This window comes from Sprattus sprattus (genome assembly GCF_963457725.1).
Source record: "Sprattus sprattus genome assembly, chromosome: 5".
NCBI classification, from domain to species: Eukaryota; Metazoa; Chordata; class Actinopteri; order Clupeiformes; family Clupeidae; genus Sprattus; species Sprattus sprattus.
In genome coordinates, this window is record NC_137924.1 from 12,098,698 (window position 1) to 12,124,558 (window position 25,861).

At 39.6% G+C, this 25,861-nt stretch overlaps 1 protein-coding gene across 1 annotated transcript; it reads right to left on the reverse strand.

Moving 5' to 3' along the window:
- Positions 1-6,487: 6,487 nt before the first annotated feature.
- On the reverse strand, positions 6,488-16,989 carry lnpa (limb and neural patterns a). Its single transcript, XM_080838437.1, has 13 exons — positions 16,911-16,989; positions 15,637-15,741; positions 15,209-15,250; positions 14,181-14,368; positions 13,704-13,762; positions 13,522-13,562; positions 12,348-12,431; positions 12,212-12,263; positions 11,833-12,048; positions 9,332-9,437; positions 8,947-9,017; positions 8,373-8,537; positions 6,488-7,607 (listed from the first exon to the last, which is right to left on the reverse strand). The coding sequence occupies exons 2-13, from the start codon at positions 15,661-15,663 to the stop codon at positions 7,408-7,410; spliced, it is 1,251 nt and encodes a 416-aa protein (XP_080694563.1). The 5' UTR covers positions 15,664-15,741; positions 16,911-16,989; the 3' UTR covers positions 6,488-7,407.
- Between the last annotated feature and the right edge of the window lie 8,872 nt (positions 16,990-25,861).

Consider the following 25,861-nt stretch of genomic DNA (forward strand, 5'->3'; position numbering starts at 1 on the left):
AAAAAGCAGTAGAATAGTGCTCAAAAGCTTATGATAGTTGTTATTTACTATTTATTGATAATTGACATGTAAGATTCAAAACAGAAACAAAGGAAAATACCTACTAGAACTCAATTCAGGTAACTAACATAACCATACATATATTGTTATTCACACAGAACACTTAATAAGTAAAATTAATTTGTCAAGGAATCCAAAATGGTACCTCTGGGCTGCAAAGAACTCCGTTGAGTTCCTTCCAGTCGCCCTTTCAGTTTGTGTCTTGATCACTGCTGGGTTGCAAATGATGTTGTTCTGCTGTTCTGTGCAGAAAATTGATGGATATGTCCAAGAATTAGCCTTAGATTTTACAGAATGCTTATCTACTCGGAATATTAAGGTGAATATGTAGATGGGAAGCCTAATTGAGAAGAGTAATCGATACACTTATATCCCCGTCTTGTGTTAAGCCCTGTGTTGAAAGTGCTTCCAGCAGAGCCATTCCTTTTCTTTGGCAATGATGGATTTCACTCAAGCTTTAACCTTAGGTCAGCAGGTACTGTGCACAAATTAATAAAGATTATTGTTGTGTTTCCATTCAGAGACGCCATCAAAATGGTGTCACAAGAAAGAGACAAAGGGTGTCAAACTTTTGATGAAGAACCATGAAAAGCTCTAATTCTTTCATTTAGACAATGAAAATCACTGAAGCAGGTCTTTAATTTGCACAGTGTTACAATTCAGCACAATTTTTGCACATTTGTGGCAGTTTTGCATATCTTCATCTCGCAAAATCTATCTCCAACAAACAGAGATGGATTGAGTCATGCATGGCTGTTTAAGCCATCCAGAGTAAATGTAATAAATGTACATGACTATAATGCTGAATTGCAGCTCAGTGTCTTAATCTCCGAGGCTGCCTCCTTCGTTTGGGACAGCATAGTCTGCCAAGCCTGGGATCCACCAGCAGGTGTGGTGGAGGATTTTATTCAAACTGTTGTTTTTCATTTCCACCGTCTTTACACACATTTTCTGAATGGTTTTAAACTTACATGATATGTTAGCCTACTAACACCATAGGGGTTGAGAGCTGTAATTCAGTTGCTTTTGAACAGTACACAGAATGTTGAAACGTCTTTAATTTTGTGTGGAACTATTGAGGAACACTGAAGGACCAGTGTACCAGTTCTGTGTCCTTTCATGTTTGTTTTGTAGACCGTTCCTGTGGGTTACATTAAACACATGCATATGAAGAAAATGAACCACAATCAATCAAAATAAATGAATTATCGGAAAGTCCAGTGTTACTTGAACAGTAACTTACTGAGTGTTACTTACTTGAATCACTTGAAAGGTGCCAGACCTTGTCAAGACATTGGGTTGCCTGATTTCAGGTGCATCATAATTCTAAATGTCATAGTGTGGATCATGTTGTTGGTGTTTAGTTTGGGGTGTGTACAGGACTTTTCCATGTGTAGAAAACAAAACAAATAAAAGAGCTTTGAAGACATGGAGAATCACTTGAAATGTATGACCACGTCTTCTACACAGAGAAGGTTAAATAAAGGCTGGTGCGAGAAGAAGAGCCAAACCAAAAGACACAACTATCCTTCACAATTTGTGATGCAAATATACTCACATTCACACACATTGAGAGTGATCTTATTTTTTATTTCCATGTGGTAAAAGGTATTGTGATTGATATGTGGATTTGCTCCTCCTTTTTTCCCTATCCATTTAAGTGAAATAATGTATGGAAGCAATCTAGTAACAGACATTTTGGAAAATCTATTTGAAATCATTTCAGCTGAAGCCCTGGCAGTTTGTCTTCTAAGGGAAGAGGAGCAAAGGATAATTGTCTGCAGTCTAGTAAAACACAGTATAACTGCCATCACACTTGAGTGAGCTTATAGCCAGGCAGTCCCAGGGCCTCTAGAAGATAGAGCAGTTAATGTTCCCTTTTATTTTAGAGGATATGTCACTTGTATCACAGATTTATACCATGATACAGCAATTTCGTCCAAACAGATGGATAATGGTGTCAATGGGAAAAAAAGCCATGTTTTTATTGGGTTTACCGCAGATTGTTTAGATAGGGGCTCATGTCCAAGAGCCCTGCTAGCTCTTTTTCCTCTTAATCCCCCTAATCTCTGTGGTATTAGATTTGATCATTTTTGTTTGAAGGAGGAAAATGTGCCAGTAATGACTTCCTAATAGCAGACGCAGGGGACACAAATCCAGGGCCCTGTTTCTGCAGCGCTTCCATAAGCACCACTGATTTATAGAGGTCTTTATGACAGAAAGGAAAATGATGTGCTGCAGGTATAAATCAGGTGAGGAGGAGGAAATTGAACTTAGATATCATCTTGTCAGATGCTTAATGCTCTTCCTCCTGTCACATTCGATAGGGCCAATTTGGAGAATCCTGCAGAGGTAAAAAGAAGACAATTAACAATGACAGTGTGGTAATAGATGAAGCCATAAAGAGAACCTGCTGCCAGCAGGATGTGTTGTATGATTTCCACATGAGGTAGTGCCAGGGGCGGGTGTAAGTCCAGGCCAACCTTCACCATGTCGGGCCAGCACAGCAATGATGCAGGCTTTGAGTGTCCATGTATGATGTTTATGTTCTGGTGAAGGGTCGCTAAGGGAAGCAATCTCATCCTCAGGCCAGATGGCATTGATGGCTGCTGAACTGTGTGATGTCAGCACAATGTAATTATCATAATTATCGAGCACTTGTAGGAATGGGCTCGGTTTCGTAAATCATTTTGGTGTCCCATTGATTTCTAATACAGTATTTTTAGACATCATTCCAAACTCAGTCAATGTGTTGAGGATCACTCTATAGATATACAATAAACAGCTAAACCATTTTAAAAAGGTCAGATGTTAATAAAATGTTGCCCATGAAAGGGGCAACAGCCACCCCTTTCTAATGAGGTGTGTTCAATGTCATTCAAGCTAAACTGAAAAAATATGGATGTAAAGGCTCTTTATAGACTAACAGATGGCTATAAATGTGAAGGTGTTTGCCCATAACAGCGACTCGCTGCTGATTGGTGTGAGATCGACAAATCTGAAATTTTGTGAACAACAAATGCATTAAAATATAATTTCTAGACATTTAGCAATTTAGCTTGATGTTAGCAATGCCTGTAAGGACAAAATCATACAGCAAACTATGATTAACACTAAGAATAATGTCAAAATCATCTGTGCTTTTGCCATTAGCCAGATGGTATGATAAACAGTGAAACTATTGGATAGCCAAGAACTACAGCCTGTGCTGCTCAAATGTAATGTGCTCAACATTCGAGTGCATCCACGTAGAAGTGACAAATCAGGTTGTTGCTCTAATAGTGGCTCGCTAACAAGCATCACCATTGGGCATCATTGGGTTGCACTGGATTGGAGAGGTGTGGACATCAGACCTCTCCAGGTTTAAGACCAGCAGAGAAACAACAACACATCACAATGTTATCTCAAGTCAGATGAGACATATTCACAATCAGATGGTCAAAGGTTGCTTACATAGGACAATCCACAGGCAAACAGTAGCTTTGCCGTATCAGGTCTGGTGTGTGCTTCCAACAAGAGGATGGACCATGACATATTTTGTAAATCTGACCCAATCAACCAAACTCTGTGAATCCTGTGGTTATCCATTCTGATGGTCTGCTGACTACACCTTCAGTGTTGTTCAGTGCACCTGTCATGTTTCTTGATGACCCAATGTCATGAACAGTCCAGAAACTGATGTGATGGAAATCCTCCTCCCTCCACGCGTTTTGTAGTTTCAAATGGTAATTTAGTACAAATCAACACAATTCTGGCACCTTATGACCTTTCCTAAAATGAATACATGCCAGTCAACTTTTATCTTGTGACATTTAGAGTCCAAGCAGCCAGAAGCTAATAGCCAGAAATCAAGTGTACAGAACAATTTCCTCATTTAAACCATCAATGCAAGCTCCTGTATAATTCTTTAATTCGATTTTAATGGCCCTCCGAAGAAGATAGGGCAAGTATTACGCTATGATGACTTGGATAATGATGCTGTTGTCAACATCCCATGGTGAACTTTAATACCCTGAGCGTGTTAATTGCTTTTGTGACACTTGTCTCATTATTTTTTTCCTATTATTTCACACATCCTCTTGGATGAAATTGCTAGTTCATTGCCAAATTATAATGTTAAAACGATCCATTTGCAGAGTGACGGGTAGCGCTTTCAACCTGTATTGTGTGGCAAGGGTTCCTGTTTTGCTCTGTAGTGGGGTAGAGGGAGACAATTTTTGGTATTCAGTGCATAGATACTGTATAGAGATAACAATAACAGTCTTCTTTCTACCGCTTTTTTTCCTTGTTTTACAGATGAGGAGAATCTTGAAGTGCTCACCCCCAAAGGCAGCAAATGGAAAAGTGACATGGCGGGTGCACTTGTCTATTTTACTTATTCTGGGCCTCTGTTTCATATTCTGCCTCATATAGCTAGGTTATTTTTCCTCCAGGGTTCAGGAGGCCACGCTCTTTCATTTCGACAGAAAATTGTTTCCCAGGATTTCAATCTTTGGCTGTGAGATATGACAAAACACAATATCAAGAACACTTATGTTTCTTATCTGCCATTTTTGGAGGGTATAAATAAAAGATCAGTATAAATTTGAGTCAACTGAAACGGAATGTTCGTGTGAAAGATGAGCGTGAAAAGAACTCTGGACCTTGGGATGGCCCCGTTGTACACTTTGATTCCTGATTCAGAATTACCTCTGCACAGGGGCCGTCTCTGTCATTTGTCATCCTTGAAAATCAATTAGTGGCCCTCAGATAACACAGGGCTCATGTAATCTCTGCTGTTCGGACAAATAGGTCCATGCTGTCCAGCAAAAAATATCTATCCATTTTTCCTCTCATTGTCTAATGCATTACATATCTTTCGGGGTGGGTTACCTACAGCATTTACAATCCCAGCTGTGGAACAGTGGGGCGCACATCCATCCCTTGATGTTAAACCCTTATGATGAGAGCGCTGCTAAAAGGGGACACTGATTAATTACTGCTCAGATGCTACGCTAATATACATGTTTGAGTTAGATTGTTTTGATACAATATAACATCACATGAGGTTAACATCACCTCTGAGGAAGCATCTTTCAGAGGACACGAAAAGAGAAATCATTTTGCTTTTTTTCCTTTTAGTTTGATATATATTCCTTTTGACCGTTTGTAGGGTATATTACTCTTAACTGAACAGCCATCTTTAAAGCACAAAGGCAATTTTGAAAAAGAGGCAGATGGATTTTGTGGTATCGGTTACCAACAAGAAGTGGAAGATGCATTGTCTAGTATTTGTTTTCTAATCACTCCATCTGGTCCCTGAGTGAAATCTTCCATAAAGCAGCCTTTGCATTGTGAAGAAGAAAATCTTCTATCTTTGAAGGAGAAGATTGCATGGCTTTCAAATTGATGGCAATTCAAAACCCACAAAATGATTTTTACTGACAGTGCACTCTATGGTGTCAAATAAAATAAATGTCATTTCAGAAAATGATACAATGCAGACAGCAAGATGTGTGACTCTGGCATAAAGATGGAATGCTCAGTACGCCGACATGTCTCGTGAACAAGTCAGGATGCTGAGCCTGTACCTCAGTCAGACCCAAGCGGGTGATTCCCAAACACTTGATCTACATCATATTCGGCGCAATAAGGTTCAAATGTCCTATTGACGGCATTTCTCTACCCCTGCTCCGCAATAGCCAGAGGTCAAACTCTCCCAGCGTGTGTGTGAAATCAGGTGTTACTGTCCATGTGACATTGATGCATTGCTAAAGCACAAAGGGTCACGTCTCTGTAAACATATATTATCAAATCCCAAAGACAAATGTGTGATGTTGACCCCGCTGCCTGTCCACCGTGTGTGTGTGTGTGTGTGTGTGTGTGTGTGAAGGCAGAGGGAACCTGAGGAGGCAGAGGGCAATCCGAGCAGAGATGGCTCTCGTTGCAAATGAAGAGGGTCAAGCAATCAAGATTGGCTGGGCTGGCGTGTCAGCGCCATTATCTAACACTGTCTGAAATGATCAATGAGCTAAAATAAAATGATCACAAGCTAAAATAGGCTGGCTAATGAAAACAGACGGTGTTTTAGCGCGTTCTTTTCTACATCCCCAGTGACAGGGCAGATAGAATGGGGGCAGGGTGGCGGCGGGGCAATAAACTGGACCACTAACACCCCTAATACCCAATTTCAGCTTAAAAAAGGGACATGCTTGCTTTTCCCTGTGAGGGAGTGAAAAGGTCAGTTAACTTTTTTGTGTTTGTGTGCAGATGTATGACCCTTGGCCTGAGTTACAATATATACTTTAAATATGGTTTGTTAAATTAAAAGATCTTTAAATTCAGCTTAATTTTATGATGTGTCACTTTTATCTGGATCTTACTCTGTGTTTTGATGGTCACAAATCTTCTATCTGTTATCTACAGCATGACTCCAAAACAGCACAAGAGCTTTTTAAAAAATACTTTATTGACATATCTATGGCATTTACCTCTTCGTGAGCACATTGGCTACAGATTGAAAAAAATAACACACTTTACATATCTTCCTTTATCTTGTAAAATGCAACGTACAAAGGCACACTGGTTTAATATATTGCATTATGTTCAGCTTCCTTGGATGAAATAAATAGAAATTCCTATGACTGTACCAGAATTGTAAACATGTGGCTGGTGTCCGTTTTAAAACCAACTCAATACTTTTCTTGAAAGGCACTGTACCTTAGACCTAAATATTTGTATAAATATTATAAATATGTCATTACATCAGAAATTGTATTTTTTCATTATTGTATGAAAAATAGAACACAGATATACATTCAAACATGGTACAGATCAGTGTTAACATGGCAAGACATTTTTTTTTCTCAGTCATCAGCAAGTAAACTAACAAAAACAAACAAACAAAAAAAACTCACTTGTAGCTTAAACTGTGCTTATTCCTACTGGATGTGAACAAACATAAATCAGTCAATGTCTTGGGTTAACAAGTGCTCCTTTGCGGGAAAGAAGACAGAAGAAGGTGTAAAACAATGTGGAAGCTGAGGATTTGGCTACTTGAACTATTTCAAACAGACCTTTTATTGTAATTAACACCATCTGAAATATTACTGAATATTTACATACAAACAATCCCTTTTTCACACTTCCATTGGCATTTCATGAATGTGACCGCTTTCTCCATCACACTTTACAGCATTGATGATCCATCTTAAGAACATAAAAAAAGAAAAACAGCCAAAAGAAAGAAAGAACTAAATTAAACAAAACTCAGCTACACCAAAATAGGAGAGCAGGTATAGGCTTGGACTAAGCGTTCTTCAAAACACAAACACTGTGTGAAATTCATTTCCTCGTATTGCGTCCTCTTCACTCCACCTCCATGGCAGACACGTCCTGTTCCTCGTCAGATTTGTCTGACGTGGTCTCCTTGGGCTCCAGACTTTGGGCAGTGTCTGTGGCAGGGTCCTCTGCAGCGGACTCCTCTACAGCGGACTCCTCTGCAGCCGGCTGCTGCTCCTCCATCTCTGGAACCTCGCACTCAGCTGCGGGAGCCGCTTCACCCTCCTCTGAAACACAAGCACAGCTCATCATGGAAACTGAACGCACGAATGATGTCCAACGGACAGACTGCGGATTAATTAGCAACAACATGATGAAGATAATGAAGATAGCCCAATGATGCAAGTCACAGTTAATCAAGGAGGGTTTTTGAATGAAGAAGCAAGGCCTTGGGAAGCCAAGGCTTTGTAAGCAGCCAGGGCCAGACACAGATGAAAGCAACCGAAGCCTGTAATCCCTCAGCGAATCTGTCTTCAGATCCAAAATGAGATCAAGCAAATGTCCCCATTAAAGCCGAGGGGCTGGGTGGATTTAAGCAGAGGCATGATGCAAGAGATACAGGATGAAGAAAGACTGATGCCAGTTCACCAAGACAAAAAAAAAAAAAAAAACACAATAGAGGAACGAACATAGTTTCGTATCATTGGTGTCGACATAGAACAACAATAAACAACAAAAAAAAGAAAAAAAAGAAAAGTCTATGTCTAGTCATTCAAGAGCCATTCATTTCGACAGAGGGCTCCAAGATGAGGTCATCCTTCCAGAGCAGTCACAGATGATGCCTTGACAGAAGTGCCCACAGTAGGACTGCCTCGGTAGGATTACACATCCAAGCCTCAACCCCAATATGCCCCGCAGAAGACCTACCCCAACCCATCACAATCACTGACAAAACTATCAAATTACTAGCAAGCACCCCTCCTCAAGTGGAGTTCATCATAAATCAATCTGTGGGATCCCTCCCCATCCTCGGCGCTGGGTAGGTGGTGTACCTGTGGCAGCAGGGAGGGGGTCAGCCTCCGCGGCGGGGGCAGCAGGTGTGGGCGCGCCGGGGTCAGCGCTCATCCTCTTATCGGCGATGGGCTCGGGCAGCCGTGGGGCCTGGGGGCGCGTCTTCCTCGCCGGGTTCAAGAAATAGCAGTAGGCACAACGGAAGGCTGTAAACAGAGACAGCACGGGGGGGGGGGGGAGATATAAATAAACAAAAGACTTCTTAAATAAAGCAGCACTCAAAATGCACATCTTCTGAGCTGTCAAGTGCCCTTTTTATAGACGCTTAGGTTAATATACATGAAAATGAAACTGATGATACTCTTAAGTCCAAAAAAAAAAAAGAAAAAAGAAAGACACATAAATGGATGCGATGGATGGGCTACACTTGTTTGCATATTCAATCTAGACACGGCCTCTCAGTTTTTTCCCCCTCCCTTTCACTTCCAAAGGCCAGTGGGAGCAACGGCTTTTAAGAGCCTTATGATATACTGGCCTGCCAAATGTTAGAGGGCAAATGAAGGTGCCGTACTTGATGGAGACTGACGTGAGCGCTGGTGTTTCTCTAAATCTTACCGATGTATTCAAATTCCTCTTTTAATGCCATGCCGTTATGCGAAAGGCACTGCTGGCATATAAGGGCATATCTGGGAGAGAGAGAGAGAGAGAGAGAGAGAGAGAGAGAGAGAGAGAGAGAGAGAGAGAGAGAGGAGAGGGAGGGAGAGAGAGAGAGGGAGGGAAATAAAACAACATTGAGTTTGAGGATACTCACACACAAGATAACTGACAGGAGGCAATCACAGCAAGTTATTTCCGATAGCATGCAAGACCTGTGTCAACATTATAAAATGCAGTTGTAAAACGGTCCCATTTCATAAAATGACTGCTTAAATATGGCGGATTCATTAAAAAGAGCTGATTAATTGGGGACTTTAAGTCACTGCAAGGGGTGGGGCATTACCTGTTCTGTGGACCATCCCCAACAAAGTACTCAATGACCCTGTCCATGGCACCCCTCTCTCGGGGGAGAATGGGTCTGGCCAGGGGTGGACCAGGGGGGTGCATTCCTGTAACGCAATGCAGACCACACACAATAAGTAGCACATTCAGCCACCGCTACTGTAAACACACACCGCCACTAAGTCAGCGCTCCAAGGTTAAAATAAAATGTGCGCGTGCGTGCATGCACACAGACACACACACAGAGACACACACACACACACACACACACACACACACACACACACACACACAAAGTGAACAAATAGGTGCCAAGCCTCAGGTCTCAGTGTTATCTCCAGGAGCCGGTGATAAATTGGTTGAAAGGGACACATTTTAATAATTACTTGGAAATGGACCTCCCTTCAGAGTCTTGTGTCAGGGAGCTCCTGCTGGGACGCTGAGTGGTAATTAATATAATTTAACATCAAGAGTGAATCATAGGAAGATGACTGGTCATTTCTGCCAGACTTGGCAAAGTCCCCGGCTCCCTGCTGCTTATTAATTTACCAGCATATGGAAACTCTGTGGTGACTGTGCATCAAATTGCTTTTCACATTCAATTTTCGGCAAAAAAAAAACGGGGGAGAAAATAAGAGTTCCAGAGTCTAGGAAATGTCACCATTCGGTCTCAAAGCAGCACAAAGAAATTATTATTCAAAGCTATGTTATAGTTTGTCTCTCAATAGGCACATATTAGGAAAAGTCTTACCTCACAGCTGGCAACAGATATCACTGCAGAAAAGCATGTGACTTACTAAAGGAGTATGTCTCCCTGTGCTAGGCTATACTGTGCTATGGAAATTTAAGATCTACAAGGGAACAAGGAGTTCCAACAACATGTTTTCCCTTCCGTTACTCCATTCAACTGAACAAAGTGTACTTTGTTCAAACACTGCCCCTTTTATATGGGTAAGGATTGTTTTTCGTTACTAAGAGCCCTTTTACTTGGCATGAAGTAAAACATGCACTACAAAGAAATGAACAATTAAGCCACATCTTCTAGGTACGACATCACACTTAAAACGAAACATTCCAGAGTCATGACAAGGTAATATAATTCTTATCAATTGACAGGTTAAATTGGAAACAGTCTCAGCTCACCAATGGTTACATTTCCAGCTCACCAATGGTTACATTTCCAAGCTGGACATTAAACTTGTGTTCTTCATGGTCTTAATGCCTTGCTCTACCATAACATCTGCAGGCAGGGAACCAAATTAGCATCCGCCAAGCGACAATGGTGTGTAGATTTTGGTGAATGATGGCAGCTACTGCGCCAGTCTGGCATGTGAAACACCAGTGCTGTTCATCTTTTAATAATACTTCGGTTGACTCTCTTCAATATGATCTTGTTAAAACGGCTTGCCATATCTACACGACTGGGGTGTGCGTTCAGCAATACAATTTGAAGAACGTCTATATCTATAGCTATATCAAATCTAAGGCAACCAGCATAGCATTAGCTAACCTACTACTGCTAAGAGGGTGAGAAAATTCAGTGTGAAATAAGGGTTGGCTCGGTTAGGCTTATTAATGATGACTAGGATTCACCGACTTAACAAAATAAAAATTAATAAATCAGTCGTTATCTAAATCCAATAGGAACCAACTTGGGTGACAGAGCTTTCTATCTTGGTCTACTATAGAATGTTGGTAAAAGTAATGGTAAAATGTCACTGTTATCATCAATACTTCATCACTGCGTAAAGTAAGACCAAGCGTTGTCCTCATATCATTCATTTCATGCTATACGCTATGGTAAGAGACGCGCTATGTGCTCTATTATTTATACCTCCCATATGAAACGACCACTGCCACCGCTCCCCCCTTAGAGTACTCGAGAACTCAATTGTTTCAGGCAAGGAGTACTCGAGTTGTAAAATAATGTTCTTCTGCATCCCCTAGCGTGAGGTGGCTCACAACGGATTCTGGTAAGACACAGGAATGGCTTTAAGTATTCCGATGGCACAATGCACGGCAAAGTTTGTAGAGGCGTCGCGAGGGACTAGAGGAGGCAAAATGATTTTGTCTTGTCCATTATGAAAGTCTATGCTATGAAGAGCCACAATAGCTTGCACTGCCAAAAGACATTCTCTCAATTGATTTAGTGACGATCTGCTAATTAGTTTAGCAATTTAAATACATTTTAAGGTTGAACGGGTATGAATTGTATGATAAAGTAATTGTAGCCTAATTAATGATGACCATATTGAAAGTAAACTTTCTTTCTCATTTCTTAAATCAAGTCTTTATGTGGTGTACAATTAAGGAGATTGCACATGAGGGTAGTATATTAATGATGAATAGAAATGATGTTATGAAAAGCTCTGTTTAAGTATAAGCAGGTAAAAAATATGCCTGGCTAGTGACTTTCCTCATCTACCAGCCACTTTGACTTTTAGGCCAAAAAGTAAATTTTGTTCCCTGTCTGTAAAGTAGGGGGGCAGGGCCTTGACTCACCTATGCCAGGCACTGGAGTTCCAAAGGTCATGGGTCTTCTGATGAAGTTCTGCTGAAGAGCCATAGCGGACAGGTTCCTCTCTGGGGGCCCTCCAGGGGCAGCGTGGGGGGTTGCGTCGGCAGATTTCCCTGGCGGTGCAACAGGGGGCCGGGCAGAGGCAGGGCTGGGGGCCACCATAGGCACTGGACGTGGGGTGACATTTCTCTGGCGCAGCTCTGAGTAAGTACCAATCAGAGTTCTGTTACTCTCACTTCAACTGTGTTTATATAGCTAACTCTGAGCAGTGTTACCCTATACAGGGCCTAACTGTACCAATACAAACAAGAGAACACATGAAGACACATGAGAACACATGAGGCTGCTAGACACTTGGCCTACCTTGTCCTATTCTTGGAGTCATTGGTTGCCCAACGGGTGTGGATTCCAGCTCCTGCATTATCAATAAGAAACATTAGTCACCATCTGCCAGAATCATCAGGTCAATTATAAATCACGCTAGAAGTACCAAACTCACCATTTTCTTCTTTGACTCCGGATCAAACCTTTCCAGAATCAGTTTAGCATTTTTGTAGGTTTCTGTTTCCATCACTTGTTCAAGCTGTCATAGAAGGACACAGAATGAGGAAGTGAGCGTGCAATAGGAACTACTGTGCACACAAGAGCAGTGCCACAAAATGAACACAGGAAACCAACAATGCATTGTACATGAAGAGTCTTATACATGAGCTAAGTACAAACATAAGACGTCTTTGACACACTGTCTAAGGGGATTACTAGAGATAAGGCATAGGAGCACTAAATATATATCAGACAGCATCGTGTACAGAGCTCCAATGGTAATAGTGGGGAATAACACAATTAGTCCTGACCAACCAAAGAACTAACAAATAAACACACACACACACACACACACACACACACACACACACACACACACACACACACACACACACACACACACAAATAAATAAAACGAACAAATAATAACAAATGGTAAGGTTTACAGATCACACTTGGTTCTCCTTCTGTTTGCCAAATAGGGGAAGGACCAAATAGAGCTAATTGTTTGCACATAATGAAAAGAATAATTACATGCACCACTCCGATAATGAAAAGTGTGAAAATCCATCAGCTATAATTATTGAAAGTTATTAGACATGACAGTACATGACAAGCAATTTCTCAGATTTATTTCCTGCTAGCGCTAAATGCTATTAATTCAAAGACAGACGTTAGTCGAGCAGTCTGCAAAGCAAAGTCTCCGTGCCAATTAACCGCTGTCTGCATTGATTTTAGATTATTTATTAGGAGCAGAAATTATCTCTCCGAAATGTGGTGCAATGTGGAGGCTCAATAGCATCTGTGTGGGGAAACTCAGTAGAAAGCTGATGAAGCAGTGTGTTGCAACTGTCCCACATTCTACAGCTAGGTGAGGAGAATGGAGCTCTACAAGGGTAAACAGAACCAGTGTGCAGGCAAGGTTAAGTAACACACATTATGAGCAGAGGCTCTTTTCATACTGCAGATGATAGCACTTTTCTCTGAACCTCTCAGAAATCAAGATGCTTGCGTCTAATGCTGTGAGATTTTGTAGCCAACTAAATATCAGATGCAAACACCTGGACATACACACATAATCAAATGCTCAAAAAAGTGCACAGAATAATACAAAAAAAAACTATACTTACTATTTTTCTTTTTTGTGATTTAAGGTCTTCTAATTTTTCATCTTGGAGAAAACAAGAGGATTTGTAAGAACATTCAATGATTTGGGTGTTACTAATGGTTAATAGAAGAAGAAGAAAAAAAAATCACTTGCGGTGATTAGGTAAGTGTTTTAAAATTCTAAATATGCAAGAAATTGCCTTACCATTTCTTTCTGTACTTTTAGAAAACAAGGCGATCATGAGTTTCCTCAGGAACCATATCCTACAAGACAGAATGATGGAATGAGAACCGTTCACCGTCTAGTGGTGTAAACACTCCAGAGATTAAAAACCAAACACAGACACATGATCAATAAAGTCAATTCGTAATTATTAAAAGCCAAACACTTATGTAATCTGAAAGCTACCCATGTTTGTGTATGTGTTTTTATTTGTATTTCTTATTTTTCTTTTGTATTTTTCTTTTTTTTTCATTTAATTAGGTAAACCTTTAGTCAGCAAAGAATTGACAAATATTTTCAGGTTCAAAATTATATATTTGGCTTAGAAATGTGTAAGGAAAGTGTGTTTATCAAAGTATTGAAGATATTCTAAACGTGTCATGTATGATTGTACTCTTGTCAATATCCAGATGACCAAAATAAAAAGAAAATAATAAAAAATAAAAGCCAAACACTTACAATACTGGAGACACTAGAAATGGCAGTGCCAGGATCAGTCTTCCCACCATCTGCTCTGGGAGGTACCACACGTACACAACTACACAACTGATGAGGTAGAGAAGGGTCGAGTACATGAGTAGTCTCGACACCCATAACTTCAACTGTCTCTGATTCTTTTCTCTGTACTCTTCAAGGGCCTGCATATCCTGGAATGAAGTGGAAGCATTCACATTAAGATACAGAATACATGAAATACTTAACAAAACGTCCAAATTGTAAGTAAATTGAGACAGGCACTGGCACTAGTGGACTAGACTGAACTGCATTACAGTTTGGCCTAAGCGAAGACAGGGTCAAGAAAGGCAGTCATAATAAGTAGGTGGTTTCATGCAGGTTGAAATTCATATAACATAGATATTAAATTTAACAAAAAGATATTAAAATTAATTCAGCCTACCAGCATTTTTTATATAAAAGCATTGGCCACCTAGTTTAAATATGCTGAGACATGAGTTCTGCACAGACCAAACCTATTTCTACTTCAGGGGGCTCACTGCAGTAACCAGGTTAAATGTCATTAGGGCTATCATATGACTTCAACCCCTTCAGGACACAGAACAGAAGCCTATTCATTCAAAAACACCATGGTTTGGCAGACACACACCCAAATATTCTTAGCCGAGTCAGTCTCCTACAACACCATCATACTCAATTATATTTATTTGAGCAACTGTAAAACATTGCTGAGCCATCATGGCAAACATGTGTGACTGTCACTCTAAGGTAATTCTCAGGACGGATCACTCCCAGACTGGTTGCAACCAAGTGGATAGCTGTGTGCAGTGTCAGTGAGTCCAATGGACAGACAAATCCAAAAATACCTCCTTGATTTACACTATCTTGACCTTTCTTCGGCTAAATTGATAGAGGCTCATTATTAGATAAGACTGCCATAGGGAGGACAAATTCAATGTGAGGTACAGACTAATTATTGAACAGGAGAGCTCACTGACAGCTGTTTGGGAGAAGGCCGTTTCCATTCTTACCTTATCAAGGCCTTCCAAAACTTCAACAGTGGTGGGCTTAGCCTGTTAAATAATCCAAATGTTATTTTGGTCACAACAATGTCGCTTCATCATTAAGATGACAATGTAATGTTTGGATGGCAATTACATTCATACTAAAATGAGGGGAAGTATTCAAACTAACTTCAAACATGGGAATACCTTATCTGTAGGACATGATATGTACAGTGCAAAAAAAGTTTACCCAACTCCCATTTAATCTTTTCCCCGCAAGAGGTAGGCACATGCTCAACAAACAAAGTTTTGCATACCTTTCAGCAAACTGTTGCCACAGTGCAAATATATGACACATGGCAACAACATGTGTGTATCTAATGGGATGTGGCAAGGAATTGCAAAGAAATGTTATGTAATAGGCCAGTGTAGTGAATCAGATGTTCCAAACATACCCTCCACCGGGATACTATAAGTCCCATCTCTTCTCAGACCCAATGCTGTTCCACGTTTAAGCCTGGCTTTTATCTCAGCAGTCCCAGAATGGAAAACCTCTACACCTGTTGAAAACATACACGTAACTAAGCCCCAAAGGGGTGCTACACCACAGTCTCATGAAATGAAATACTTGCACAAAGCACCAAGATAGGCTCTGAGCTAGTCCCATACTGTGAGCAAACATGACATAATGTACGCTTGAGATATAGCTTTGGTTAATGATTGATAATGGAACAAGTTGCAGAACAGCTCAACCTTGTTTGGAACTCTTTTCCAGTAGTTATATCAGAACAAGAGAGAGTGATAATGCCAACTAAGACTCGTAGCATTATAACCGACTTCAGAGAGGCGTAGTAACATGACACGGGTCTATTTTGGACTAAGCCTCGATTAGCATCACATCTAGCAGTAGGTTATACGTAATGTCTCTCGCTGTGTAAAGACAATTCATCTTATAGACCTGAGGTACCTACATGAACAAAGTATATAATGCCACGTAGTAACAAGTCAACATCGTCATCTAAATGTAGCTCGTACAAAACAATCTGGTGGCATTATATTAACACGCGAGGTAACGTTAACGTTAAGTTTTCTTTCTTTCGACCTTTATTCAACACAACTCGCTTTGATACTAAACAAACAGGCTAGCGTTTTACGTTTAAAGTCATGCGAAGTTGGCACACTACATTAAACTGAACGAGTAAAAGCATGGTTTCTTTACACGCATGCATTATATGCATATGCATTAAACTTACTTTGCTGCAATGTTGTCTAGCTACATAGTTTATTAGCCTGCATACGTCTTCCGTTCATAGCTGGCATCGCTAGCTGACGTGTTTGCAAGCTAGTGCAAAGGGCACTGCTAACCCATTAGAAAAACTCACAAATAGTGATGAACTGGCTATCAAACGATCTAGATGCACTTGTGGGTTATGAGTAATTGTAGTTGGTGAATGTTGCATTAAAAGTTTAAAACATTACATCTCCATCGTAGTGCACTTACTAGATAGATAACATTACAACTAGCAACCTATCGCTAAACTCATAGCCCTTCCGACTTGTTGCCAAGTGGCAGTAGAGCTAACGTTATGGCTACACTGGCTGCAGTCATACTAAGACGGCTTTACTCTCTGATAAGCGAAACGATTCAGTGTATAACATGGCGGCGACCTGCCAAAACAAATATTATTAAAACACAGTCCATCTTGATCAAACAATTCCCAACGCTTACCTTTTCAACATGAAAATGTTGCGTAACTGTGAGATCAGCCAGCTATGAAAACTTCCAAAGTGATGTCACCCCTTCTACCCCAGATCCCAACTCTGCCTCGTCACGTGATGCCATTCTCTTGAATTAATGGCGGGAGAAGACCCGTCCAAACACGCCTCCAAATTTTGGCCTATTTACTGAAATACATGAAATCCCATTGTGTTGAGTTTTAAAACATTTGTCATGACGGGAAACAAGCAAGACGTTTTGTGCCTTGGATGTTGCAGCTGCTGAAAGCTTGCACCTCTTTCTAAAAGGATCTTTGGCCAACATATAGCCTACGGGCTAAAAAGGCTTTAGGCTACATGCAATAATACATTAAATATGAATTGATAATAATGAAAAATAACTTGAAAATAGCAAAAAAAAATCTTTGAATGAGAATTGACAAGTTGCCTATCCTTTACTTGTAGTCATATACTTAGAAAGGATAAATACAGTTGCATTCAGTTATGTAACATTCCTTGCAGGAAAATAAGATGCATTCACAAAATGCTAGCTCAAGCTAGCCTGTATTGGTTGGACAAATAGGTTATATCAAATAAAGAAAATGTTCCATAGGCCTACCTCATCCATGATCCTACCACATGGAAAAAACTTTATGTTAGCCAAACAAACATGGCAAGCAAAGACGTCTGACGCAAAAAGTATCCTGACAGTTCAAAGACAAACGCAAAGGAAGCATTTCAGCACCTGGGACAGCTCCCACTAATAACATCAATTTGTGGTGAGGATAGGTTTTAAAACATTTGTCATGACGGGAAACAAGCAAGATGTTGTCTGCCTTGGATGCTGCAGCTGCTGATAGCTTGCACCTCTTTCCAAAAGGATCTTTGGCCAACATATAGCCTACGGCTAAAAAGGCTTTAGGCTACATGCTCATTTCTTACCAATAATAAATAAAATATTAATTTGATAATAATGAAAAAAATATTGAAAATAACAAAAGAATCTTAGAATTGACAAGTTGCCTATCCTATACTTGTAGTAATAATACCCAGATAGGATAAATACAGTTGCATTCAGTTATGTAGCATTCCTTGCAGGAAAATTTGATGCATTCACAAAATGCTAGCTCTAGCTAGCCTGTGTTGGTTGGACAAATAGGTTCTATCAAATAAAGGAAAGGTTCGATAGGCCTATCTCATCCATGATCCTACCACATGGACAAACTTTACGTTAGCGAAACAAACATGGCAAGCAAAGAGGTCTGACACAAAAAGTATCCTGAGAAATCAAAGACTAACGCAAAGGAAGCATTTCAGCACCTGGGACAGCTCCCACTAACAACATCAATTTGTGGTGTAGACAAGTTTGAAGATCTTTGCCACGCTGATTAACAGGCATAATTCTGTTATAGGCCTAGTTTACTAGCCTATCCATCTTCTTATAAATACTTATATGTTTGGTTTGGGGTTTGGTACTTTATAATCCATTGCACTTATTTGTGGAGTTCAGTGAATAACCCACATTCTTGTCAGTCCAGTGTGTCCAAAACTCCTTAAATGAGAAACCAAGTGTCTCAACCACCCAGCTATACTACTTCAGCCAATCAAAAACGTTGCTTCAGTACCATAGAAGGGAAGGGTGTGTTTGTTGAGTTCAAATATAGTAGGGTGACCAGACGTCCTCTTTTAACCGGAAATGTCCTCTTTTTGAGATCTAAAAAATGGATTCCAAAATTGTCCGGGATTTTGCCTCGTCAGATATTTGTGTTTCTCTGGGTCTTTCTCAAACTAGTTTTTACACCCTTACAAGTTTTGTAAAGGGTATCTCCCTTACGTTCCACATTTTTGCCTGAACTCTGACTGTAGAGAGAACTGTCATTGGTCGACTGCCCTCTCAGTGTTGCCAGATGCACGATAATTAACCTCCAAAGACGATCATTTTGAGCATTTGGTACAATACTTCGCCATTTCCAATCTGGCAGCACTGAGCACCTTCCCGCTTCCACTAGTAACTAGTATCCTTTCCACATGCAGATGTCATGTGCTGTTGTAAACAATGAAACTAGTGACTTGCTGCATTGTTTACAACAGCACATGACATCTGCATGTGGAAAAGGTGGCAAAACATCGTCGCGGGGGGAGGGGGCGGGTCATCTGTATGCTATACACTACCACGCCCCTTCCCCCGCGACAAAGTGTCCTCTTTTTCTCAAACTCAAATATTGTCACCCTAAAATATAGATCCTCAAAATCCCAGTTATTCTCACATGAAGAAAATTGTTTTGTTTTGACACAGAAGTCCATGATGAAGACAACACATCCGCTGAAGGGCAGAAGTAACTTAAATAGCTTGCTGTAAACGATAAATGTCAGTTGGGTATGATGATAAATGATAAATGGCAATATTAGGTTGTGAATGATGAACAATGAATAAGATAAAAATTGCTCTGTTTTTACCTTATCATGACTGTTTTAATCAAATAGACTCTAAATTAAACACTTTAAATCACTTGATAATTTATCATTCTATTTTTCATTTCACCTCCATTTTCACTCCAGTTTTTCAATTCACATGGATTTTGTTCATCAACTAAATTCGTATCAGTTAATTTTGGTTACTTTCACCCTTCATAGAGCTGAGGCAATCCCTGCCCAAATCCGTTTTGCCGACCTGAGTCACTGGGCCGAAATGCATACAGACTGATGAACAGGTTTGTTTGGCGGGTCTGGCCTGGATGTTATGATGGATGGGGTCCAGATCTGTCCCGGTGTCTATCGGCGGGCTTTAGTGCCAAGCTGGTTTTGGGAAACGCTGCCCAACTTGCGCATCCTGACGTCACAACAATTTTTTCTCACTTAGAACACTAATTGGTAAAGCCTCCACTTTTATACATAGTCAGGGGGGAAACTCAAAGTCAACTAGAAAATGCATTTCCTGAAGGAAATACCAGTGCATGAAATGCAAAGGTTAAGAAAGGAAGAAGAAAAGAAAGAAGAGTGAAAGAAGGAAAGAAGAAAGGAAAGAAGAGTGGAAGAAGGAAAGACAAAAGGAAAGAAGAGTGAAGAAAGGAGAGAAGAGTGGAAGAAGGAAAGAAGAAAGGAAAGAAGAGTGAAAGAAGAAAAGAAAGAAGAGTGAAGAAAGGAAAGAAGAGTGGAAGAAGGAAAGAAGAAAAGAAAGAAGAGTGAAAGAAGGAAAGAAGAGTGTAAGAAGGAAAGAAGAGTGAAGAAAGGAAAGAAAAGTGGAAGAAGGAAAGAAGAGTGGATGAAGGAAAAAAGAAAGGCAAGAACAGTGGAAGAAGTAAAGAAAAATGGAAGAAGAAAATAAGAAAGGAAAGAAGAGTGGAAGAAGGAAAGAAGAGTGAACAAGAGTGGCTCTGGATGAAGAGATAAAGAGAGAGTGAAAATATTGAAAAAAGGAGATAAAAATGGAGTGAAGAAGAGAGATTGAGTGTGAGAGAAAGTTGACTGAGAGAGAAAGATGGAGAGATGGAGAGAAAAAAAAATAGAGAATGGATGGTGTCTTAATGTTCCTAGTTACAGTTAAATTGAGAGGGACAGAGAGAGAAGAGGTTCCTTTGATTTGGCACAGGTGTCAGTAAAGCACAGGTGCAAGCCAGTTTAAAGACCCTATTATGATGTCATAATGGCCCAATGTAAGTCAATGGGAGAAATTTATATTTGTTTTTCTTGAATATCTTAAAAAGTATAAAGTTTAGAAAAGTGAAAAATACATAGCATAAGTGTCGCTTACAAGACCTACGCGACAAAGTTTGAATGAAGTTTCTACGTTAAGCGGTTCGGGCTGAATTAATCGCAGAAAAAGGTAACAAGAATAAGAAGAAGAAGAAGAAGAAGAAGAAGAAGAAGAAGAAGAAGCCTAGGAATAACAATACAGGGCATTTCATGCACTGTAATTACCCCAAATTTTCAAAATCAAGTCAGACCCCTTGAATGTTTTTGCATTTTTGGCACCCCTCGGACATCTAGTCAACTTGATGATGACAATACATTTGGCACTGGCAATTTATTTTTTGTGTGCATATTTTGAAGATGACTGCGACTTGCTATCAAAGGATAGGTTTTCTAGGTTGCTGAGTCAATTTCGTGTGACTCGTAGATGTTGATTTTCTTGCTACAAGAATTTATGTTTTGGGTGTAAAAGCAGGTCATGGTCAAAGTGTTGTGAACAAGGTAATTTTATCAACTAATGGACTGGTTTTGATTATCTTTGTACCAAACAAAAGTTTCTTTGAGAGGATGGAATAGTTTGTGTCTGCAGGGAGATCCTACCAGGTAGTATGCCTTCATATTTTGCTTAAAGTTTCTAATGCACACTATTTTAAAGATTGAATACATTGCCTTCTTTCCCCATGTTCCTGAGGAGATTTGACTCGATCATATCAAAGATGTCCTGGCCCGGGTATATGAATATGACTTTATGATGTAAAGTTCTCACATTGGCATGTCACAAGACTATGGAGAGAGACTCTCCAGGTAAGAATAATGCATGTATTCTTGGTTTTAGAGCTCTATGATAAAACAATTTTGTTCTATATGTCACAGGTACACAGTCAGCATTTAAGGATCGCCCATTTTCACAAAACATTTTTTTATAAAACACGTTAAATTATGCAAACAGTTATAATTACTTGAAATAAAAAAGGAAAGTGCAACAGTCACCTTAAGATAAGATATTTTCTAAATGTGACATCTGAACTTGTCGTTATGTGTATAACACACTCTTAGTTGATGGTGCCTTGCGTAAAAGCAGATATGACTTAATGTCATGCCATTATGTATAATTGTTCTCTACTCCTTAGGTCCTCTGAGATGGAGTGTACACTAGGGAGGGTCGGTCAGTGCAAAGCAGCTGGGGAGGACTTCTTAGTGTCACTTAAATCTGAATTGACAGTATTAAATAAGGAAGTAAACAGAAAGGTGACGTACTAAAGAGGAGAGTGACTTTAATAAAGATAGTAGAAAGTGTGCACCTGTATACTTTCTTAGAATTTTTGGCATCTCCACATTAAATTGCATACCCAAATTCCAAGGCCTACTTTTCAGTCTTACCATAGGATGGTGGAAGGTTGCAGAAGTCATCATGTTACACAGTTAACTCCTCAAAATACAGGTCAGGTTTTATATACAGTTTACAAGGGTATGCCATCACCTGAAAAATCACTGAACCTCAAATCTGATCCCAATGATCAAGTTATAATAGAAGAATGACAAATGTTTGTATTTTTTTTATTTCAATTTGAATTATTTTCCATGAGCATATTGCACAAAATTGCAGATTACTGACGAATGGAGTGGGACAATGACTTTTATGTGATGTAATTTTGAAGGGGACCACTCAAGGAAAGTATTAGTAGAACTTTTACACTTAAGGAATGAGTATAGCTGCTATGGGTAAAACAGTACTGGGTGTATGCCTTTGTTGTGTTACACTGACCAATCCAAGTGGTTTAGTTTACCAATCCAAGTGGAGTCTTTAGTTCCACATGGATATATCCCCTGTCTGATTAGGTTACGTGACGACTGAGGTGTCACTCTAAAGCATTAAGATGTCACTCTTATCCGACGGGCCAAGCCTAAACAGGACTTTTAAAATCACTTGTAGATAGAGTTCAAAAATGGTGTTGGAGACAAGGAGTTGTGACTGACGCTAAAGTTCCACTTTGTTGTCGAAAACATTCCAGTCTGGTATGTACTGAAGAGTTTGCAAAGGTTATTTCCAGGTTGGGAATGTTGGAACAATGGTTGAATAAAAGTTTCTAAGTTGATCTCACATGACAATGTACAGACAATGAATCAAACTTAATACCAATATCATGTACAAGAGCATCTGATCTCATTTGTTTGGCATGTCGAGCTTCACTTAACTCCTTGTCTTTATGCCATTTCTGAACTCTATCTGCAAGTGATTTAGAACCATATAAAGAGGCACACTATGTATAAAACTCTAATAGACAGGCACTCTTCAACTGTAATTGTAGCCCATCACCTCATCTCAGTGACACTCATGTGGATGACCCAGCTGCTCTACACTGACAGACTTTCCCCTGTGTTCACTCCATCTCAGAGGACCTGTGGAGCAGAGAGAAATTATACACTAAGTCATATCTGCTTTTAAGCAATGCATCATCAGTTTGGAGTGTAGAGTACAATATACTGAAAGACTGAGTGAAATCTTTACATTTTGCAAATACCTTACTATGTTTCTAACTGTTGCATTTAAACTATTTTGCATTGCATTTCAACAACAACTGAATTTCCCTCACAGGATTATTAAAAGTGTATCTATCTATCTTTATCTATCTATTTATTTTATATTATTTTCATTTAAAGTAATTATAATTTCAAGTGTTTTATAAAAATGTATTGTAAAAATGGCTGATTCTTAAATGTTGACTGTATACATATACAACAAAATAATTTGAGTATGGAGCTCTAAAACCAAGAATATTTGCATTATTCTTACCTTGAAAGTCTCTCTGTAGTGTCTTGTGACATACCCATGTGAGAATTTACATAAAGTCGTATGCCTATACCAAAGACATCTCTGATATGATCAAGCCAAATCTCCTCAGAAATCTGGGGACAGAAAAGAAAGACAATATATTCAATCTTTCAAAATGTGTGCATGTTTATTAGAAACTTCAAGCAAAAACTGAAGGCATACTACTATCTGGTAGGATGTCCCTGAAGAAATAAATTGTTTCCACCCCCTGCAAATAAACTGCCGTTTTTTGTTTCCAGGTAATACAATTATCTTGTAGTCAACACTTTGACCTTGACTTGCTCTAGTGGAGTTGGAAATCAACGCACTCTTTGTTTATTGGAGGTCTAATTGCAGCTATCTTGAAAATAATCAAAAACGGCAAAAAAATAAATAAATAGCCACTGACCGAATGTAATGTTATCAACCAGACTAGACATCCTAAGGAGTCCAAAAATGCAAAGTCAGTGGGGTACTTGTTATTTAAGGGGTTAAGCAGGATTTCCCCAGGTCATATTCAGCAATAATAATTCCTACTGCTAGTACGCCTTCAATATGACACTGTATATACGTAGCTGTATATATTGCATGACCTGCACCTAGGTTCATACCCTACCTCTTGCAAGTGTCTACAGTGATAGTAGAGACTGTGAGGCCCTGCGAGCAAAAGCGAGTAAGAATCCTTGAACACGGTACAAAGCCTATTCGTTTAAAATTAAGATGTTATTGCGTGGCGTCTTCAATTAGTCAGACAAGTTGGGAACTAAAACATTTCACTTCTTTAGTATTTCATAACACTCTTCCACTCATGCTCTCTTTTACTCCTATGACTTTCTTCAGAACTGCTCCAAGGCCCCAAATACATCAAAGCACTATGGGAAATGTAGTCACTAGTCAAGACTATAACTTCGATGAACAAACGACCCATAGCTCCAACAAAGTTGTTAATGGCGTACTTATACTCATACTTAATAATTATTGAAAATGAAGAACTAATTCATGATGAGGGTAAGAAGAGTTGTGTTGTGTGTCCAAATATTGTATTACGGTAATTACAGCATCTGCACACGCGCATTAACTCCGTGGTAAAGATCCAATAGCCAGTAGTCCGGCTCTCGAACACATCGCTGTTTACCCATCCGTGATTCACTCAAGTTGAATGAATATTCATTTTAAATGTTATGATAAGTGAAATTCTCAGTTGGTGGCTTTTTGGGTGGATAGGTAGAGGGTTAATCCTGTCAAACTAACGCAATTAAAACGCCGACAACAACAGCAAATATCCAGGAATGACGCTTCAAACGAGTAGTCTAAACCAACCAACCAAATGTGCAACCATGTTTGCGATTGATAGTTTGGAACTACGCTGTCGAGTAACACCAAATCGATGAACGAATGTTGTAACGACCGAGCTGCAATGGTGGTTAGACAACGACGCTTTCTGAGAATCTTAGGTCGTCTATGAAACACCTTTTCGTCGTTTATGAATTTCTGTTTTGAGGTGGGCTTTGATGGGGGGTTTGGGACACAGAATTTCAGAATGCAAGTTCACAATACAGATAGTAAGAAAAATGAAAGGAGTTAAAAGAACATGTGAATTACTTGCTGTCGTGTGTCAAATCAAGCCATATTGCCTTGACTTGGCCTCTCTGGCCTATGTTCTCTGCCCAACTTCTTCGTTTTCCTACACGACCACCTCCTGTGTAAGGATCTGTGTGAGGGTGTACTCGCAGTCTCGCACGCATTGCAATAGCGTGTAACATTGCGGTCATGTCTATCACATCACAAAACTTCAAAGACCGTGTAAACATGGACATCTTCAGAAACACCTTCGTGTATCAAGTGAACAAAGGTGTGGAATTTCAAGTTGCTTAACTTTAGCAGCCAACAAATCAGTCAGTATGTATGAGGTTAATAAAGTCAGTGTGACGTCCTCGTGTCCTACTAATTTAGTTGACATTTCAGCACCGTTTACATGGACAGCGCCTCTTAAGTAATAGGCTAGCCTTATTCAGAATCATGAACGTGCGCTGTGCTTGTTTGAGAAATGCATATAGAAATCTCGAATATATGTTAACTTATTCCTACAAAATAGCATTGACATCAATATAATCAACTTCTGAGTTGGCACATTTCCCAACCAATGTGAATTCAGAAACAACATCTTTCACTAGTAGGCTACTTTCGTTGCTAAAATCTCTCATAACAAATCCAGTTTTCATTCCGGTTGAAATTTAACCTGTGACATTATGAACATTGATATATTTTTGAATTCAAACCTTCGTGGTAAACTTGTGTATACATATAACCACATACAGAACTACATGTAGTGCTGGTGTAATCTAAGCAAGGCAAACTGCTCATTTTAAGGCTGATGAATGAAGCAATACATTCCCCTTCTGATAGACTACGTGAATAAATTAAAGAGTTGACATGTTGACATTATTCAGAACATTGTGTTG

Coding starts and splice junctions, on each gene's coding strand:
- lnpa (XM_080838437.1), bottom strand. CDS start 15,663: ATGGGACTTATAGTATCCCGGTGGAGG. Junction 12,264..12,347: donor CGGAGTCAAAGAAGAAAATG/GTGAGTTTGGTA, acceptor TTGATAATGCAG/GAGCTGGAATCCACACCCGT. Junction 9,018..9,331: donor GGGGATGGTCCACAGAACAG/GTAATGCCCCAC, acceptor TCTCTCTCCCAG/ATATGCCCTTATATGCCAGC.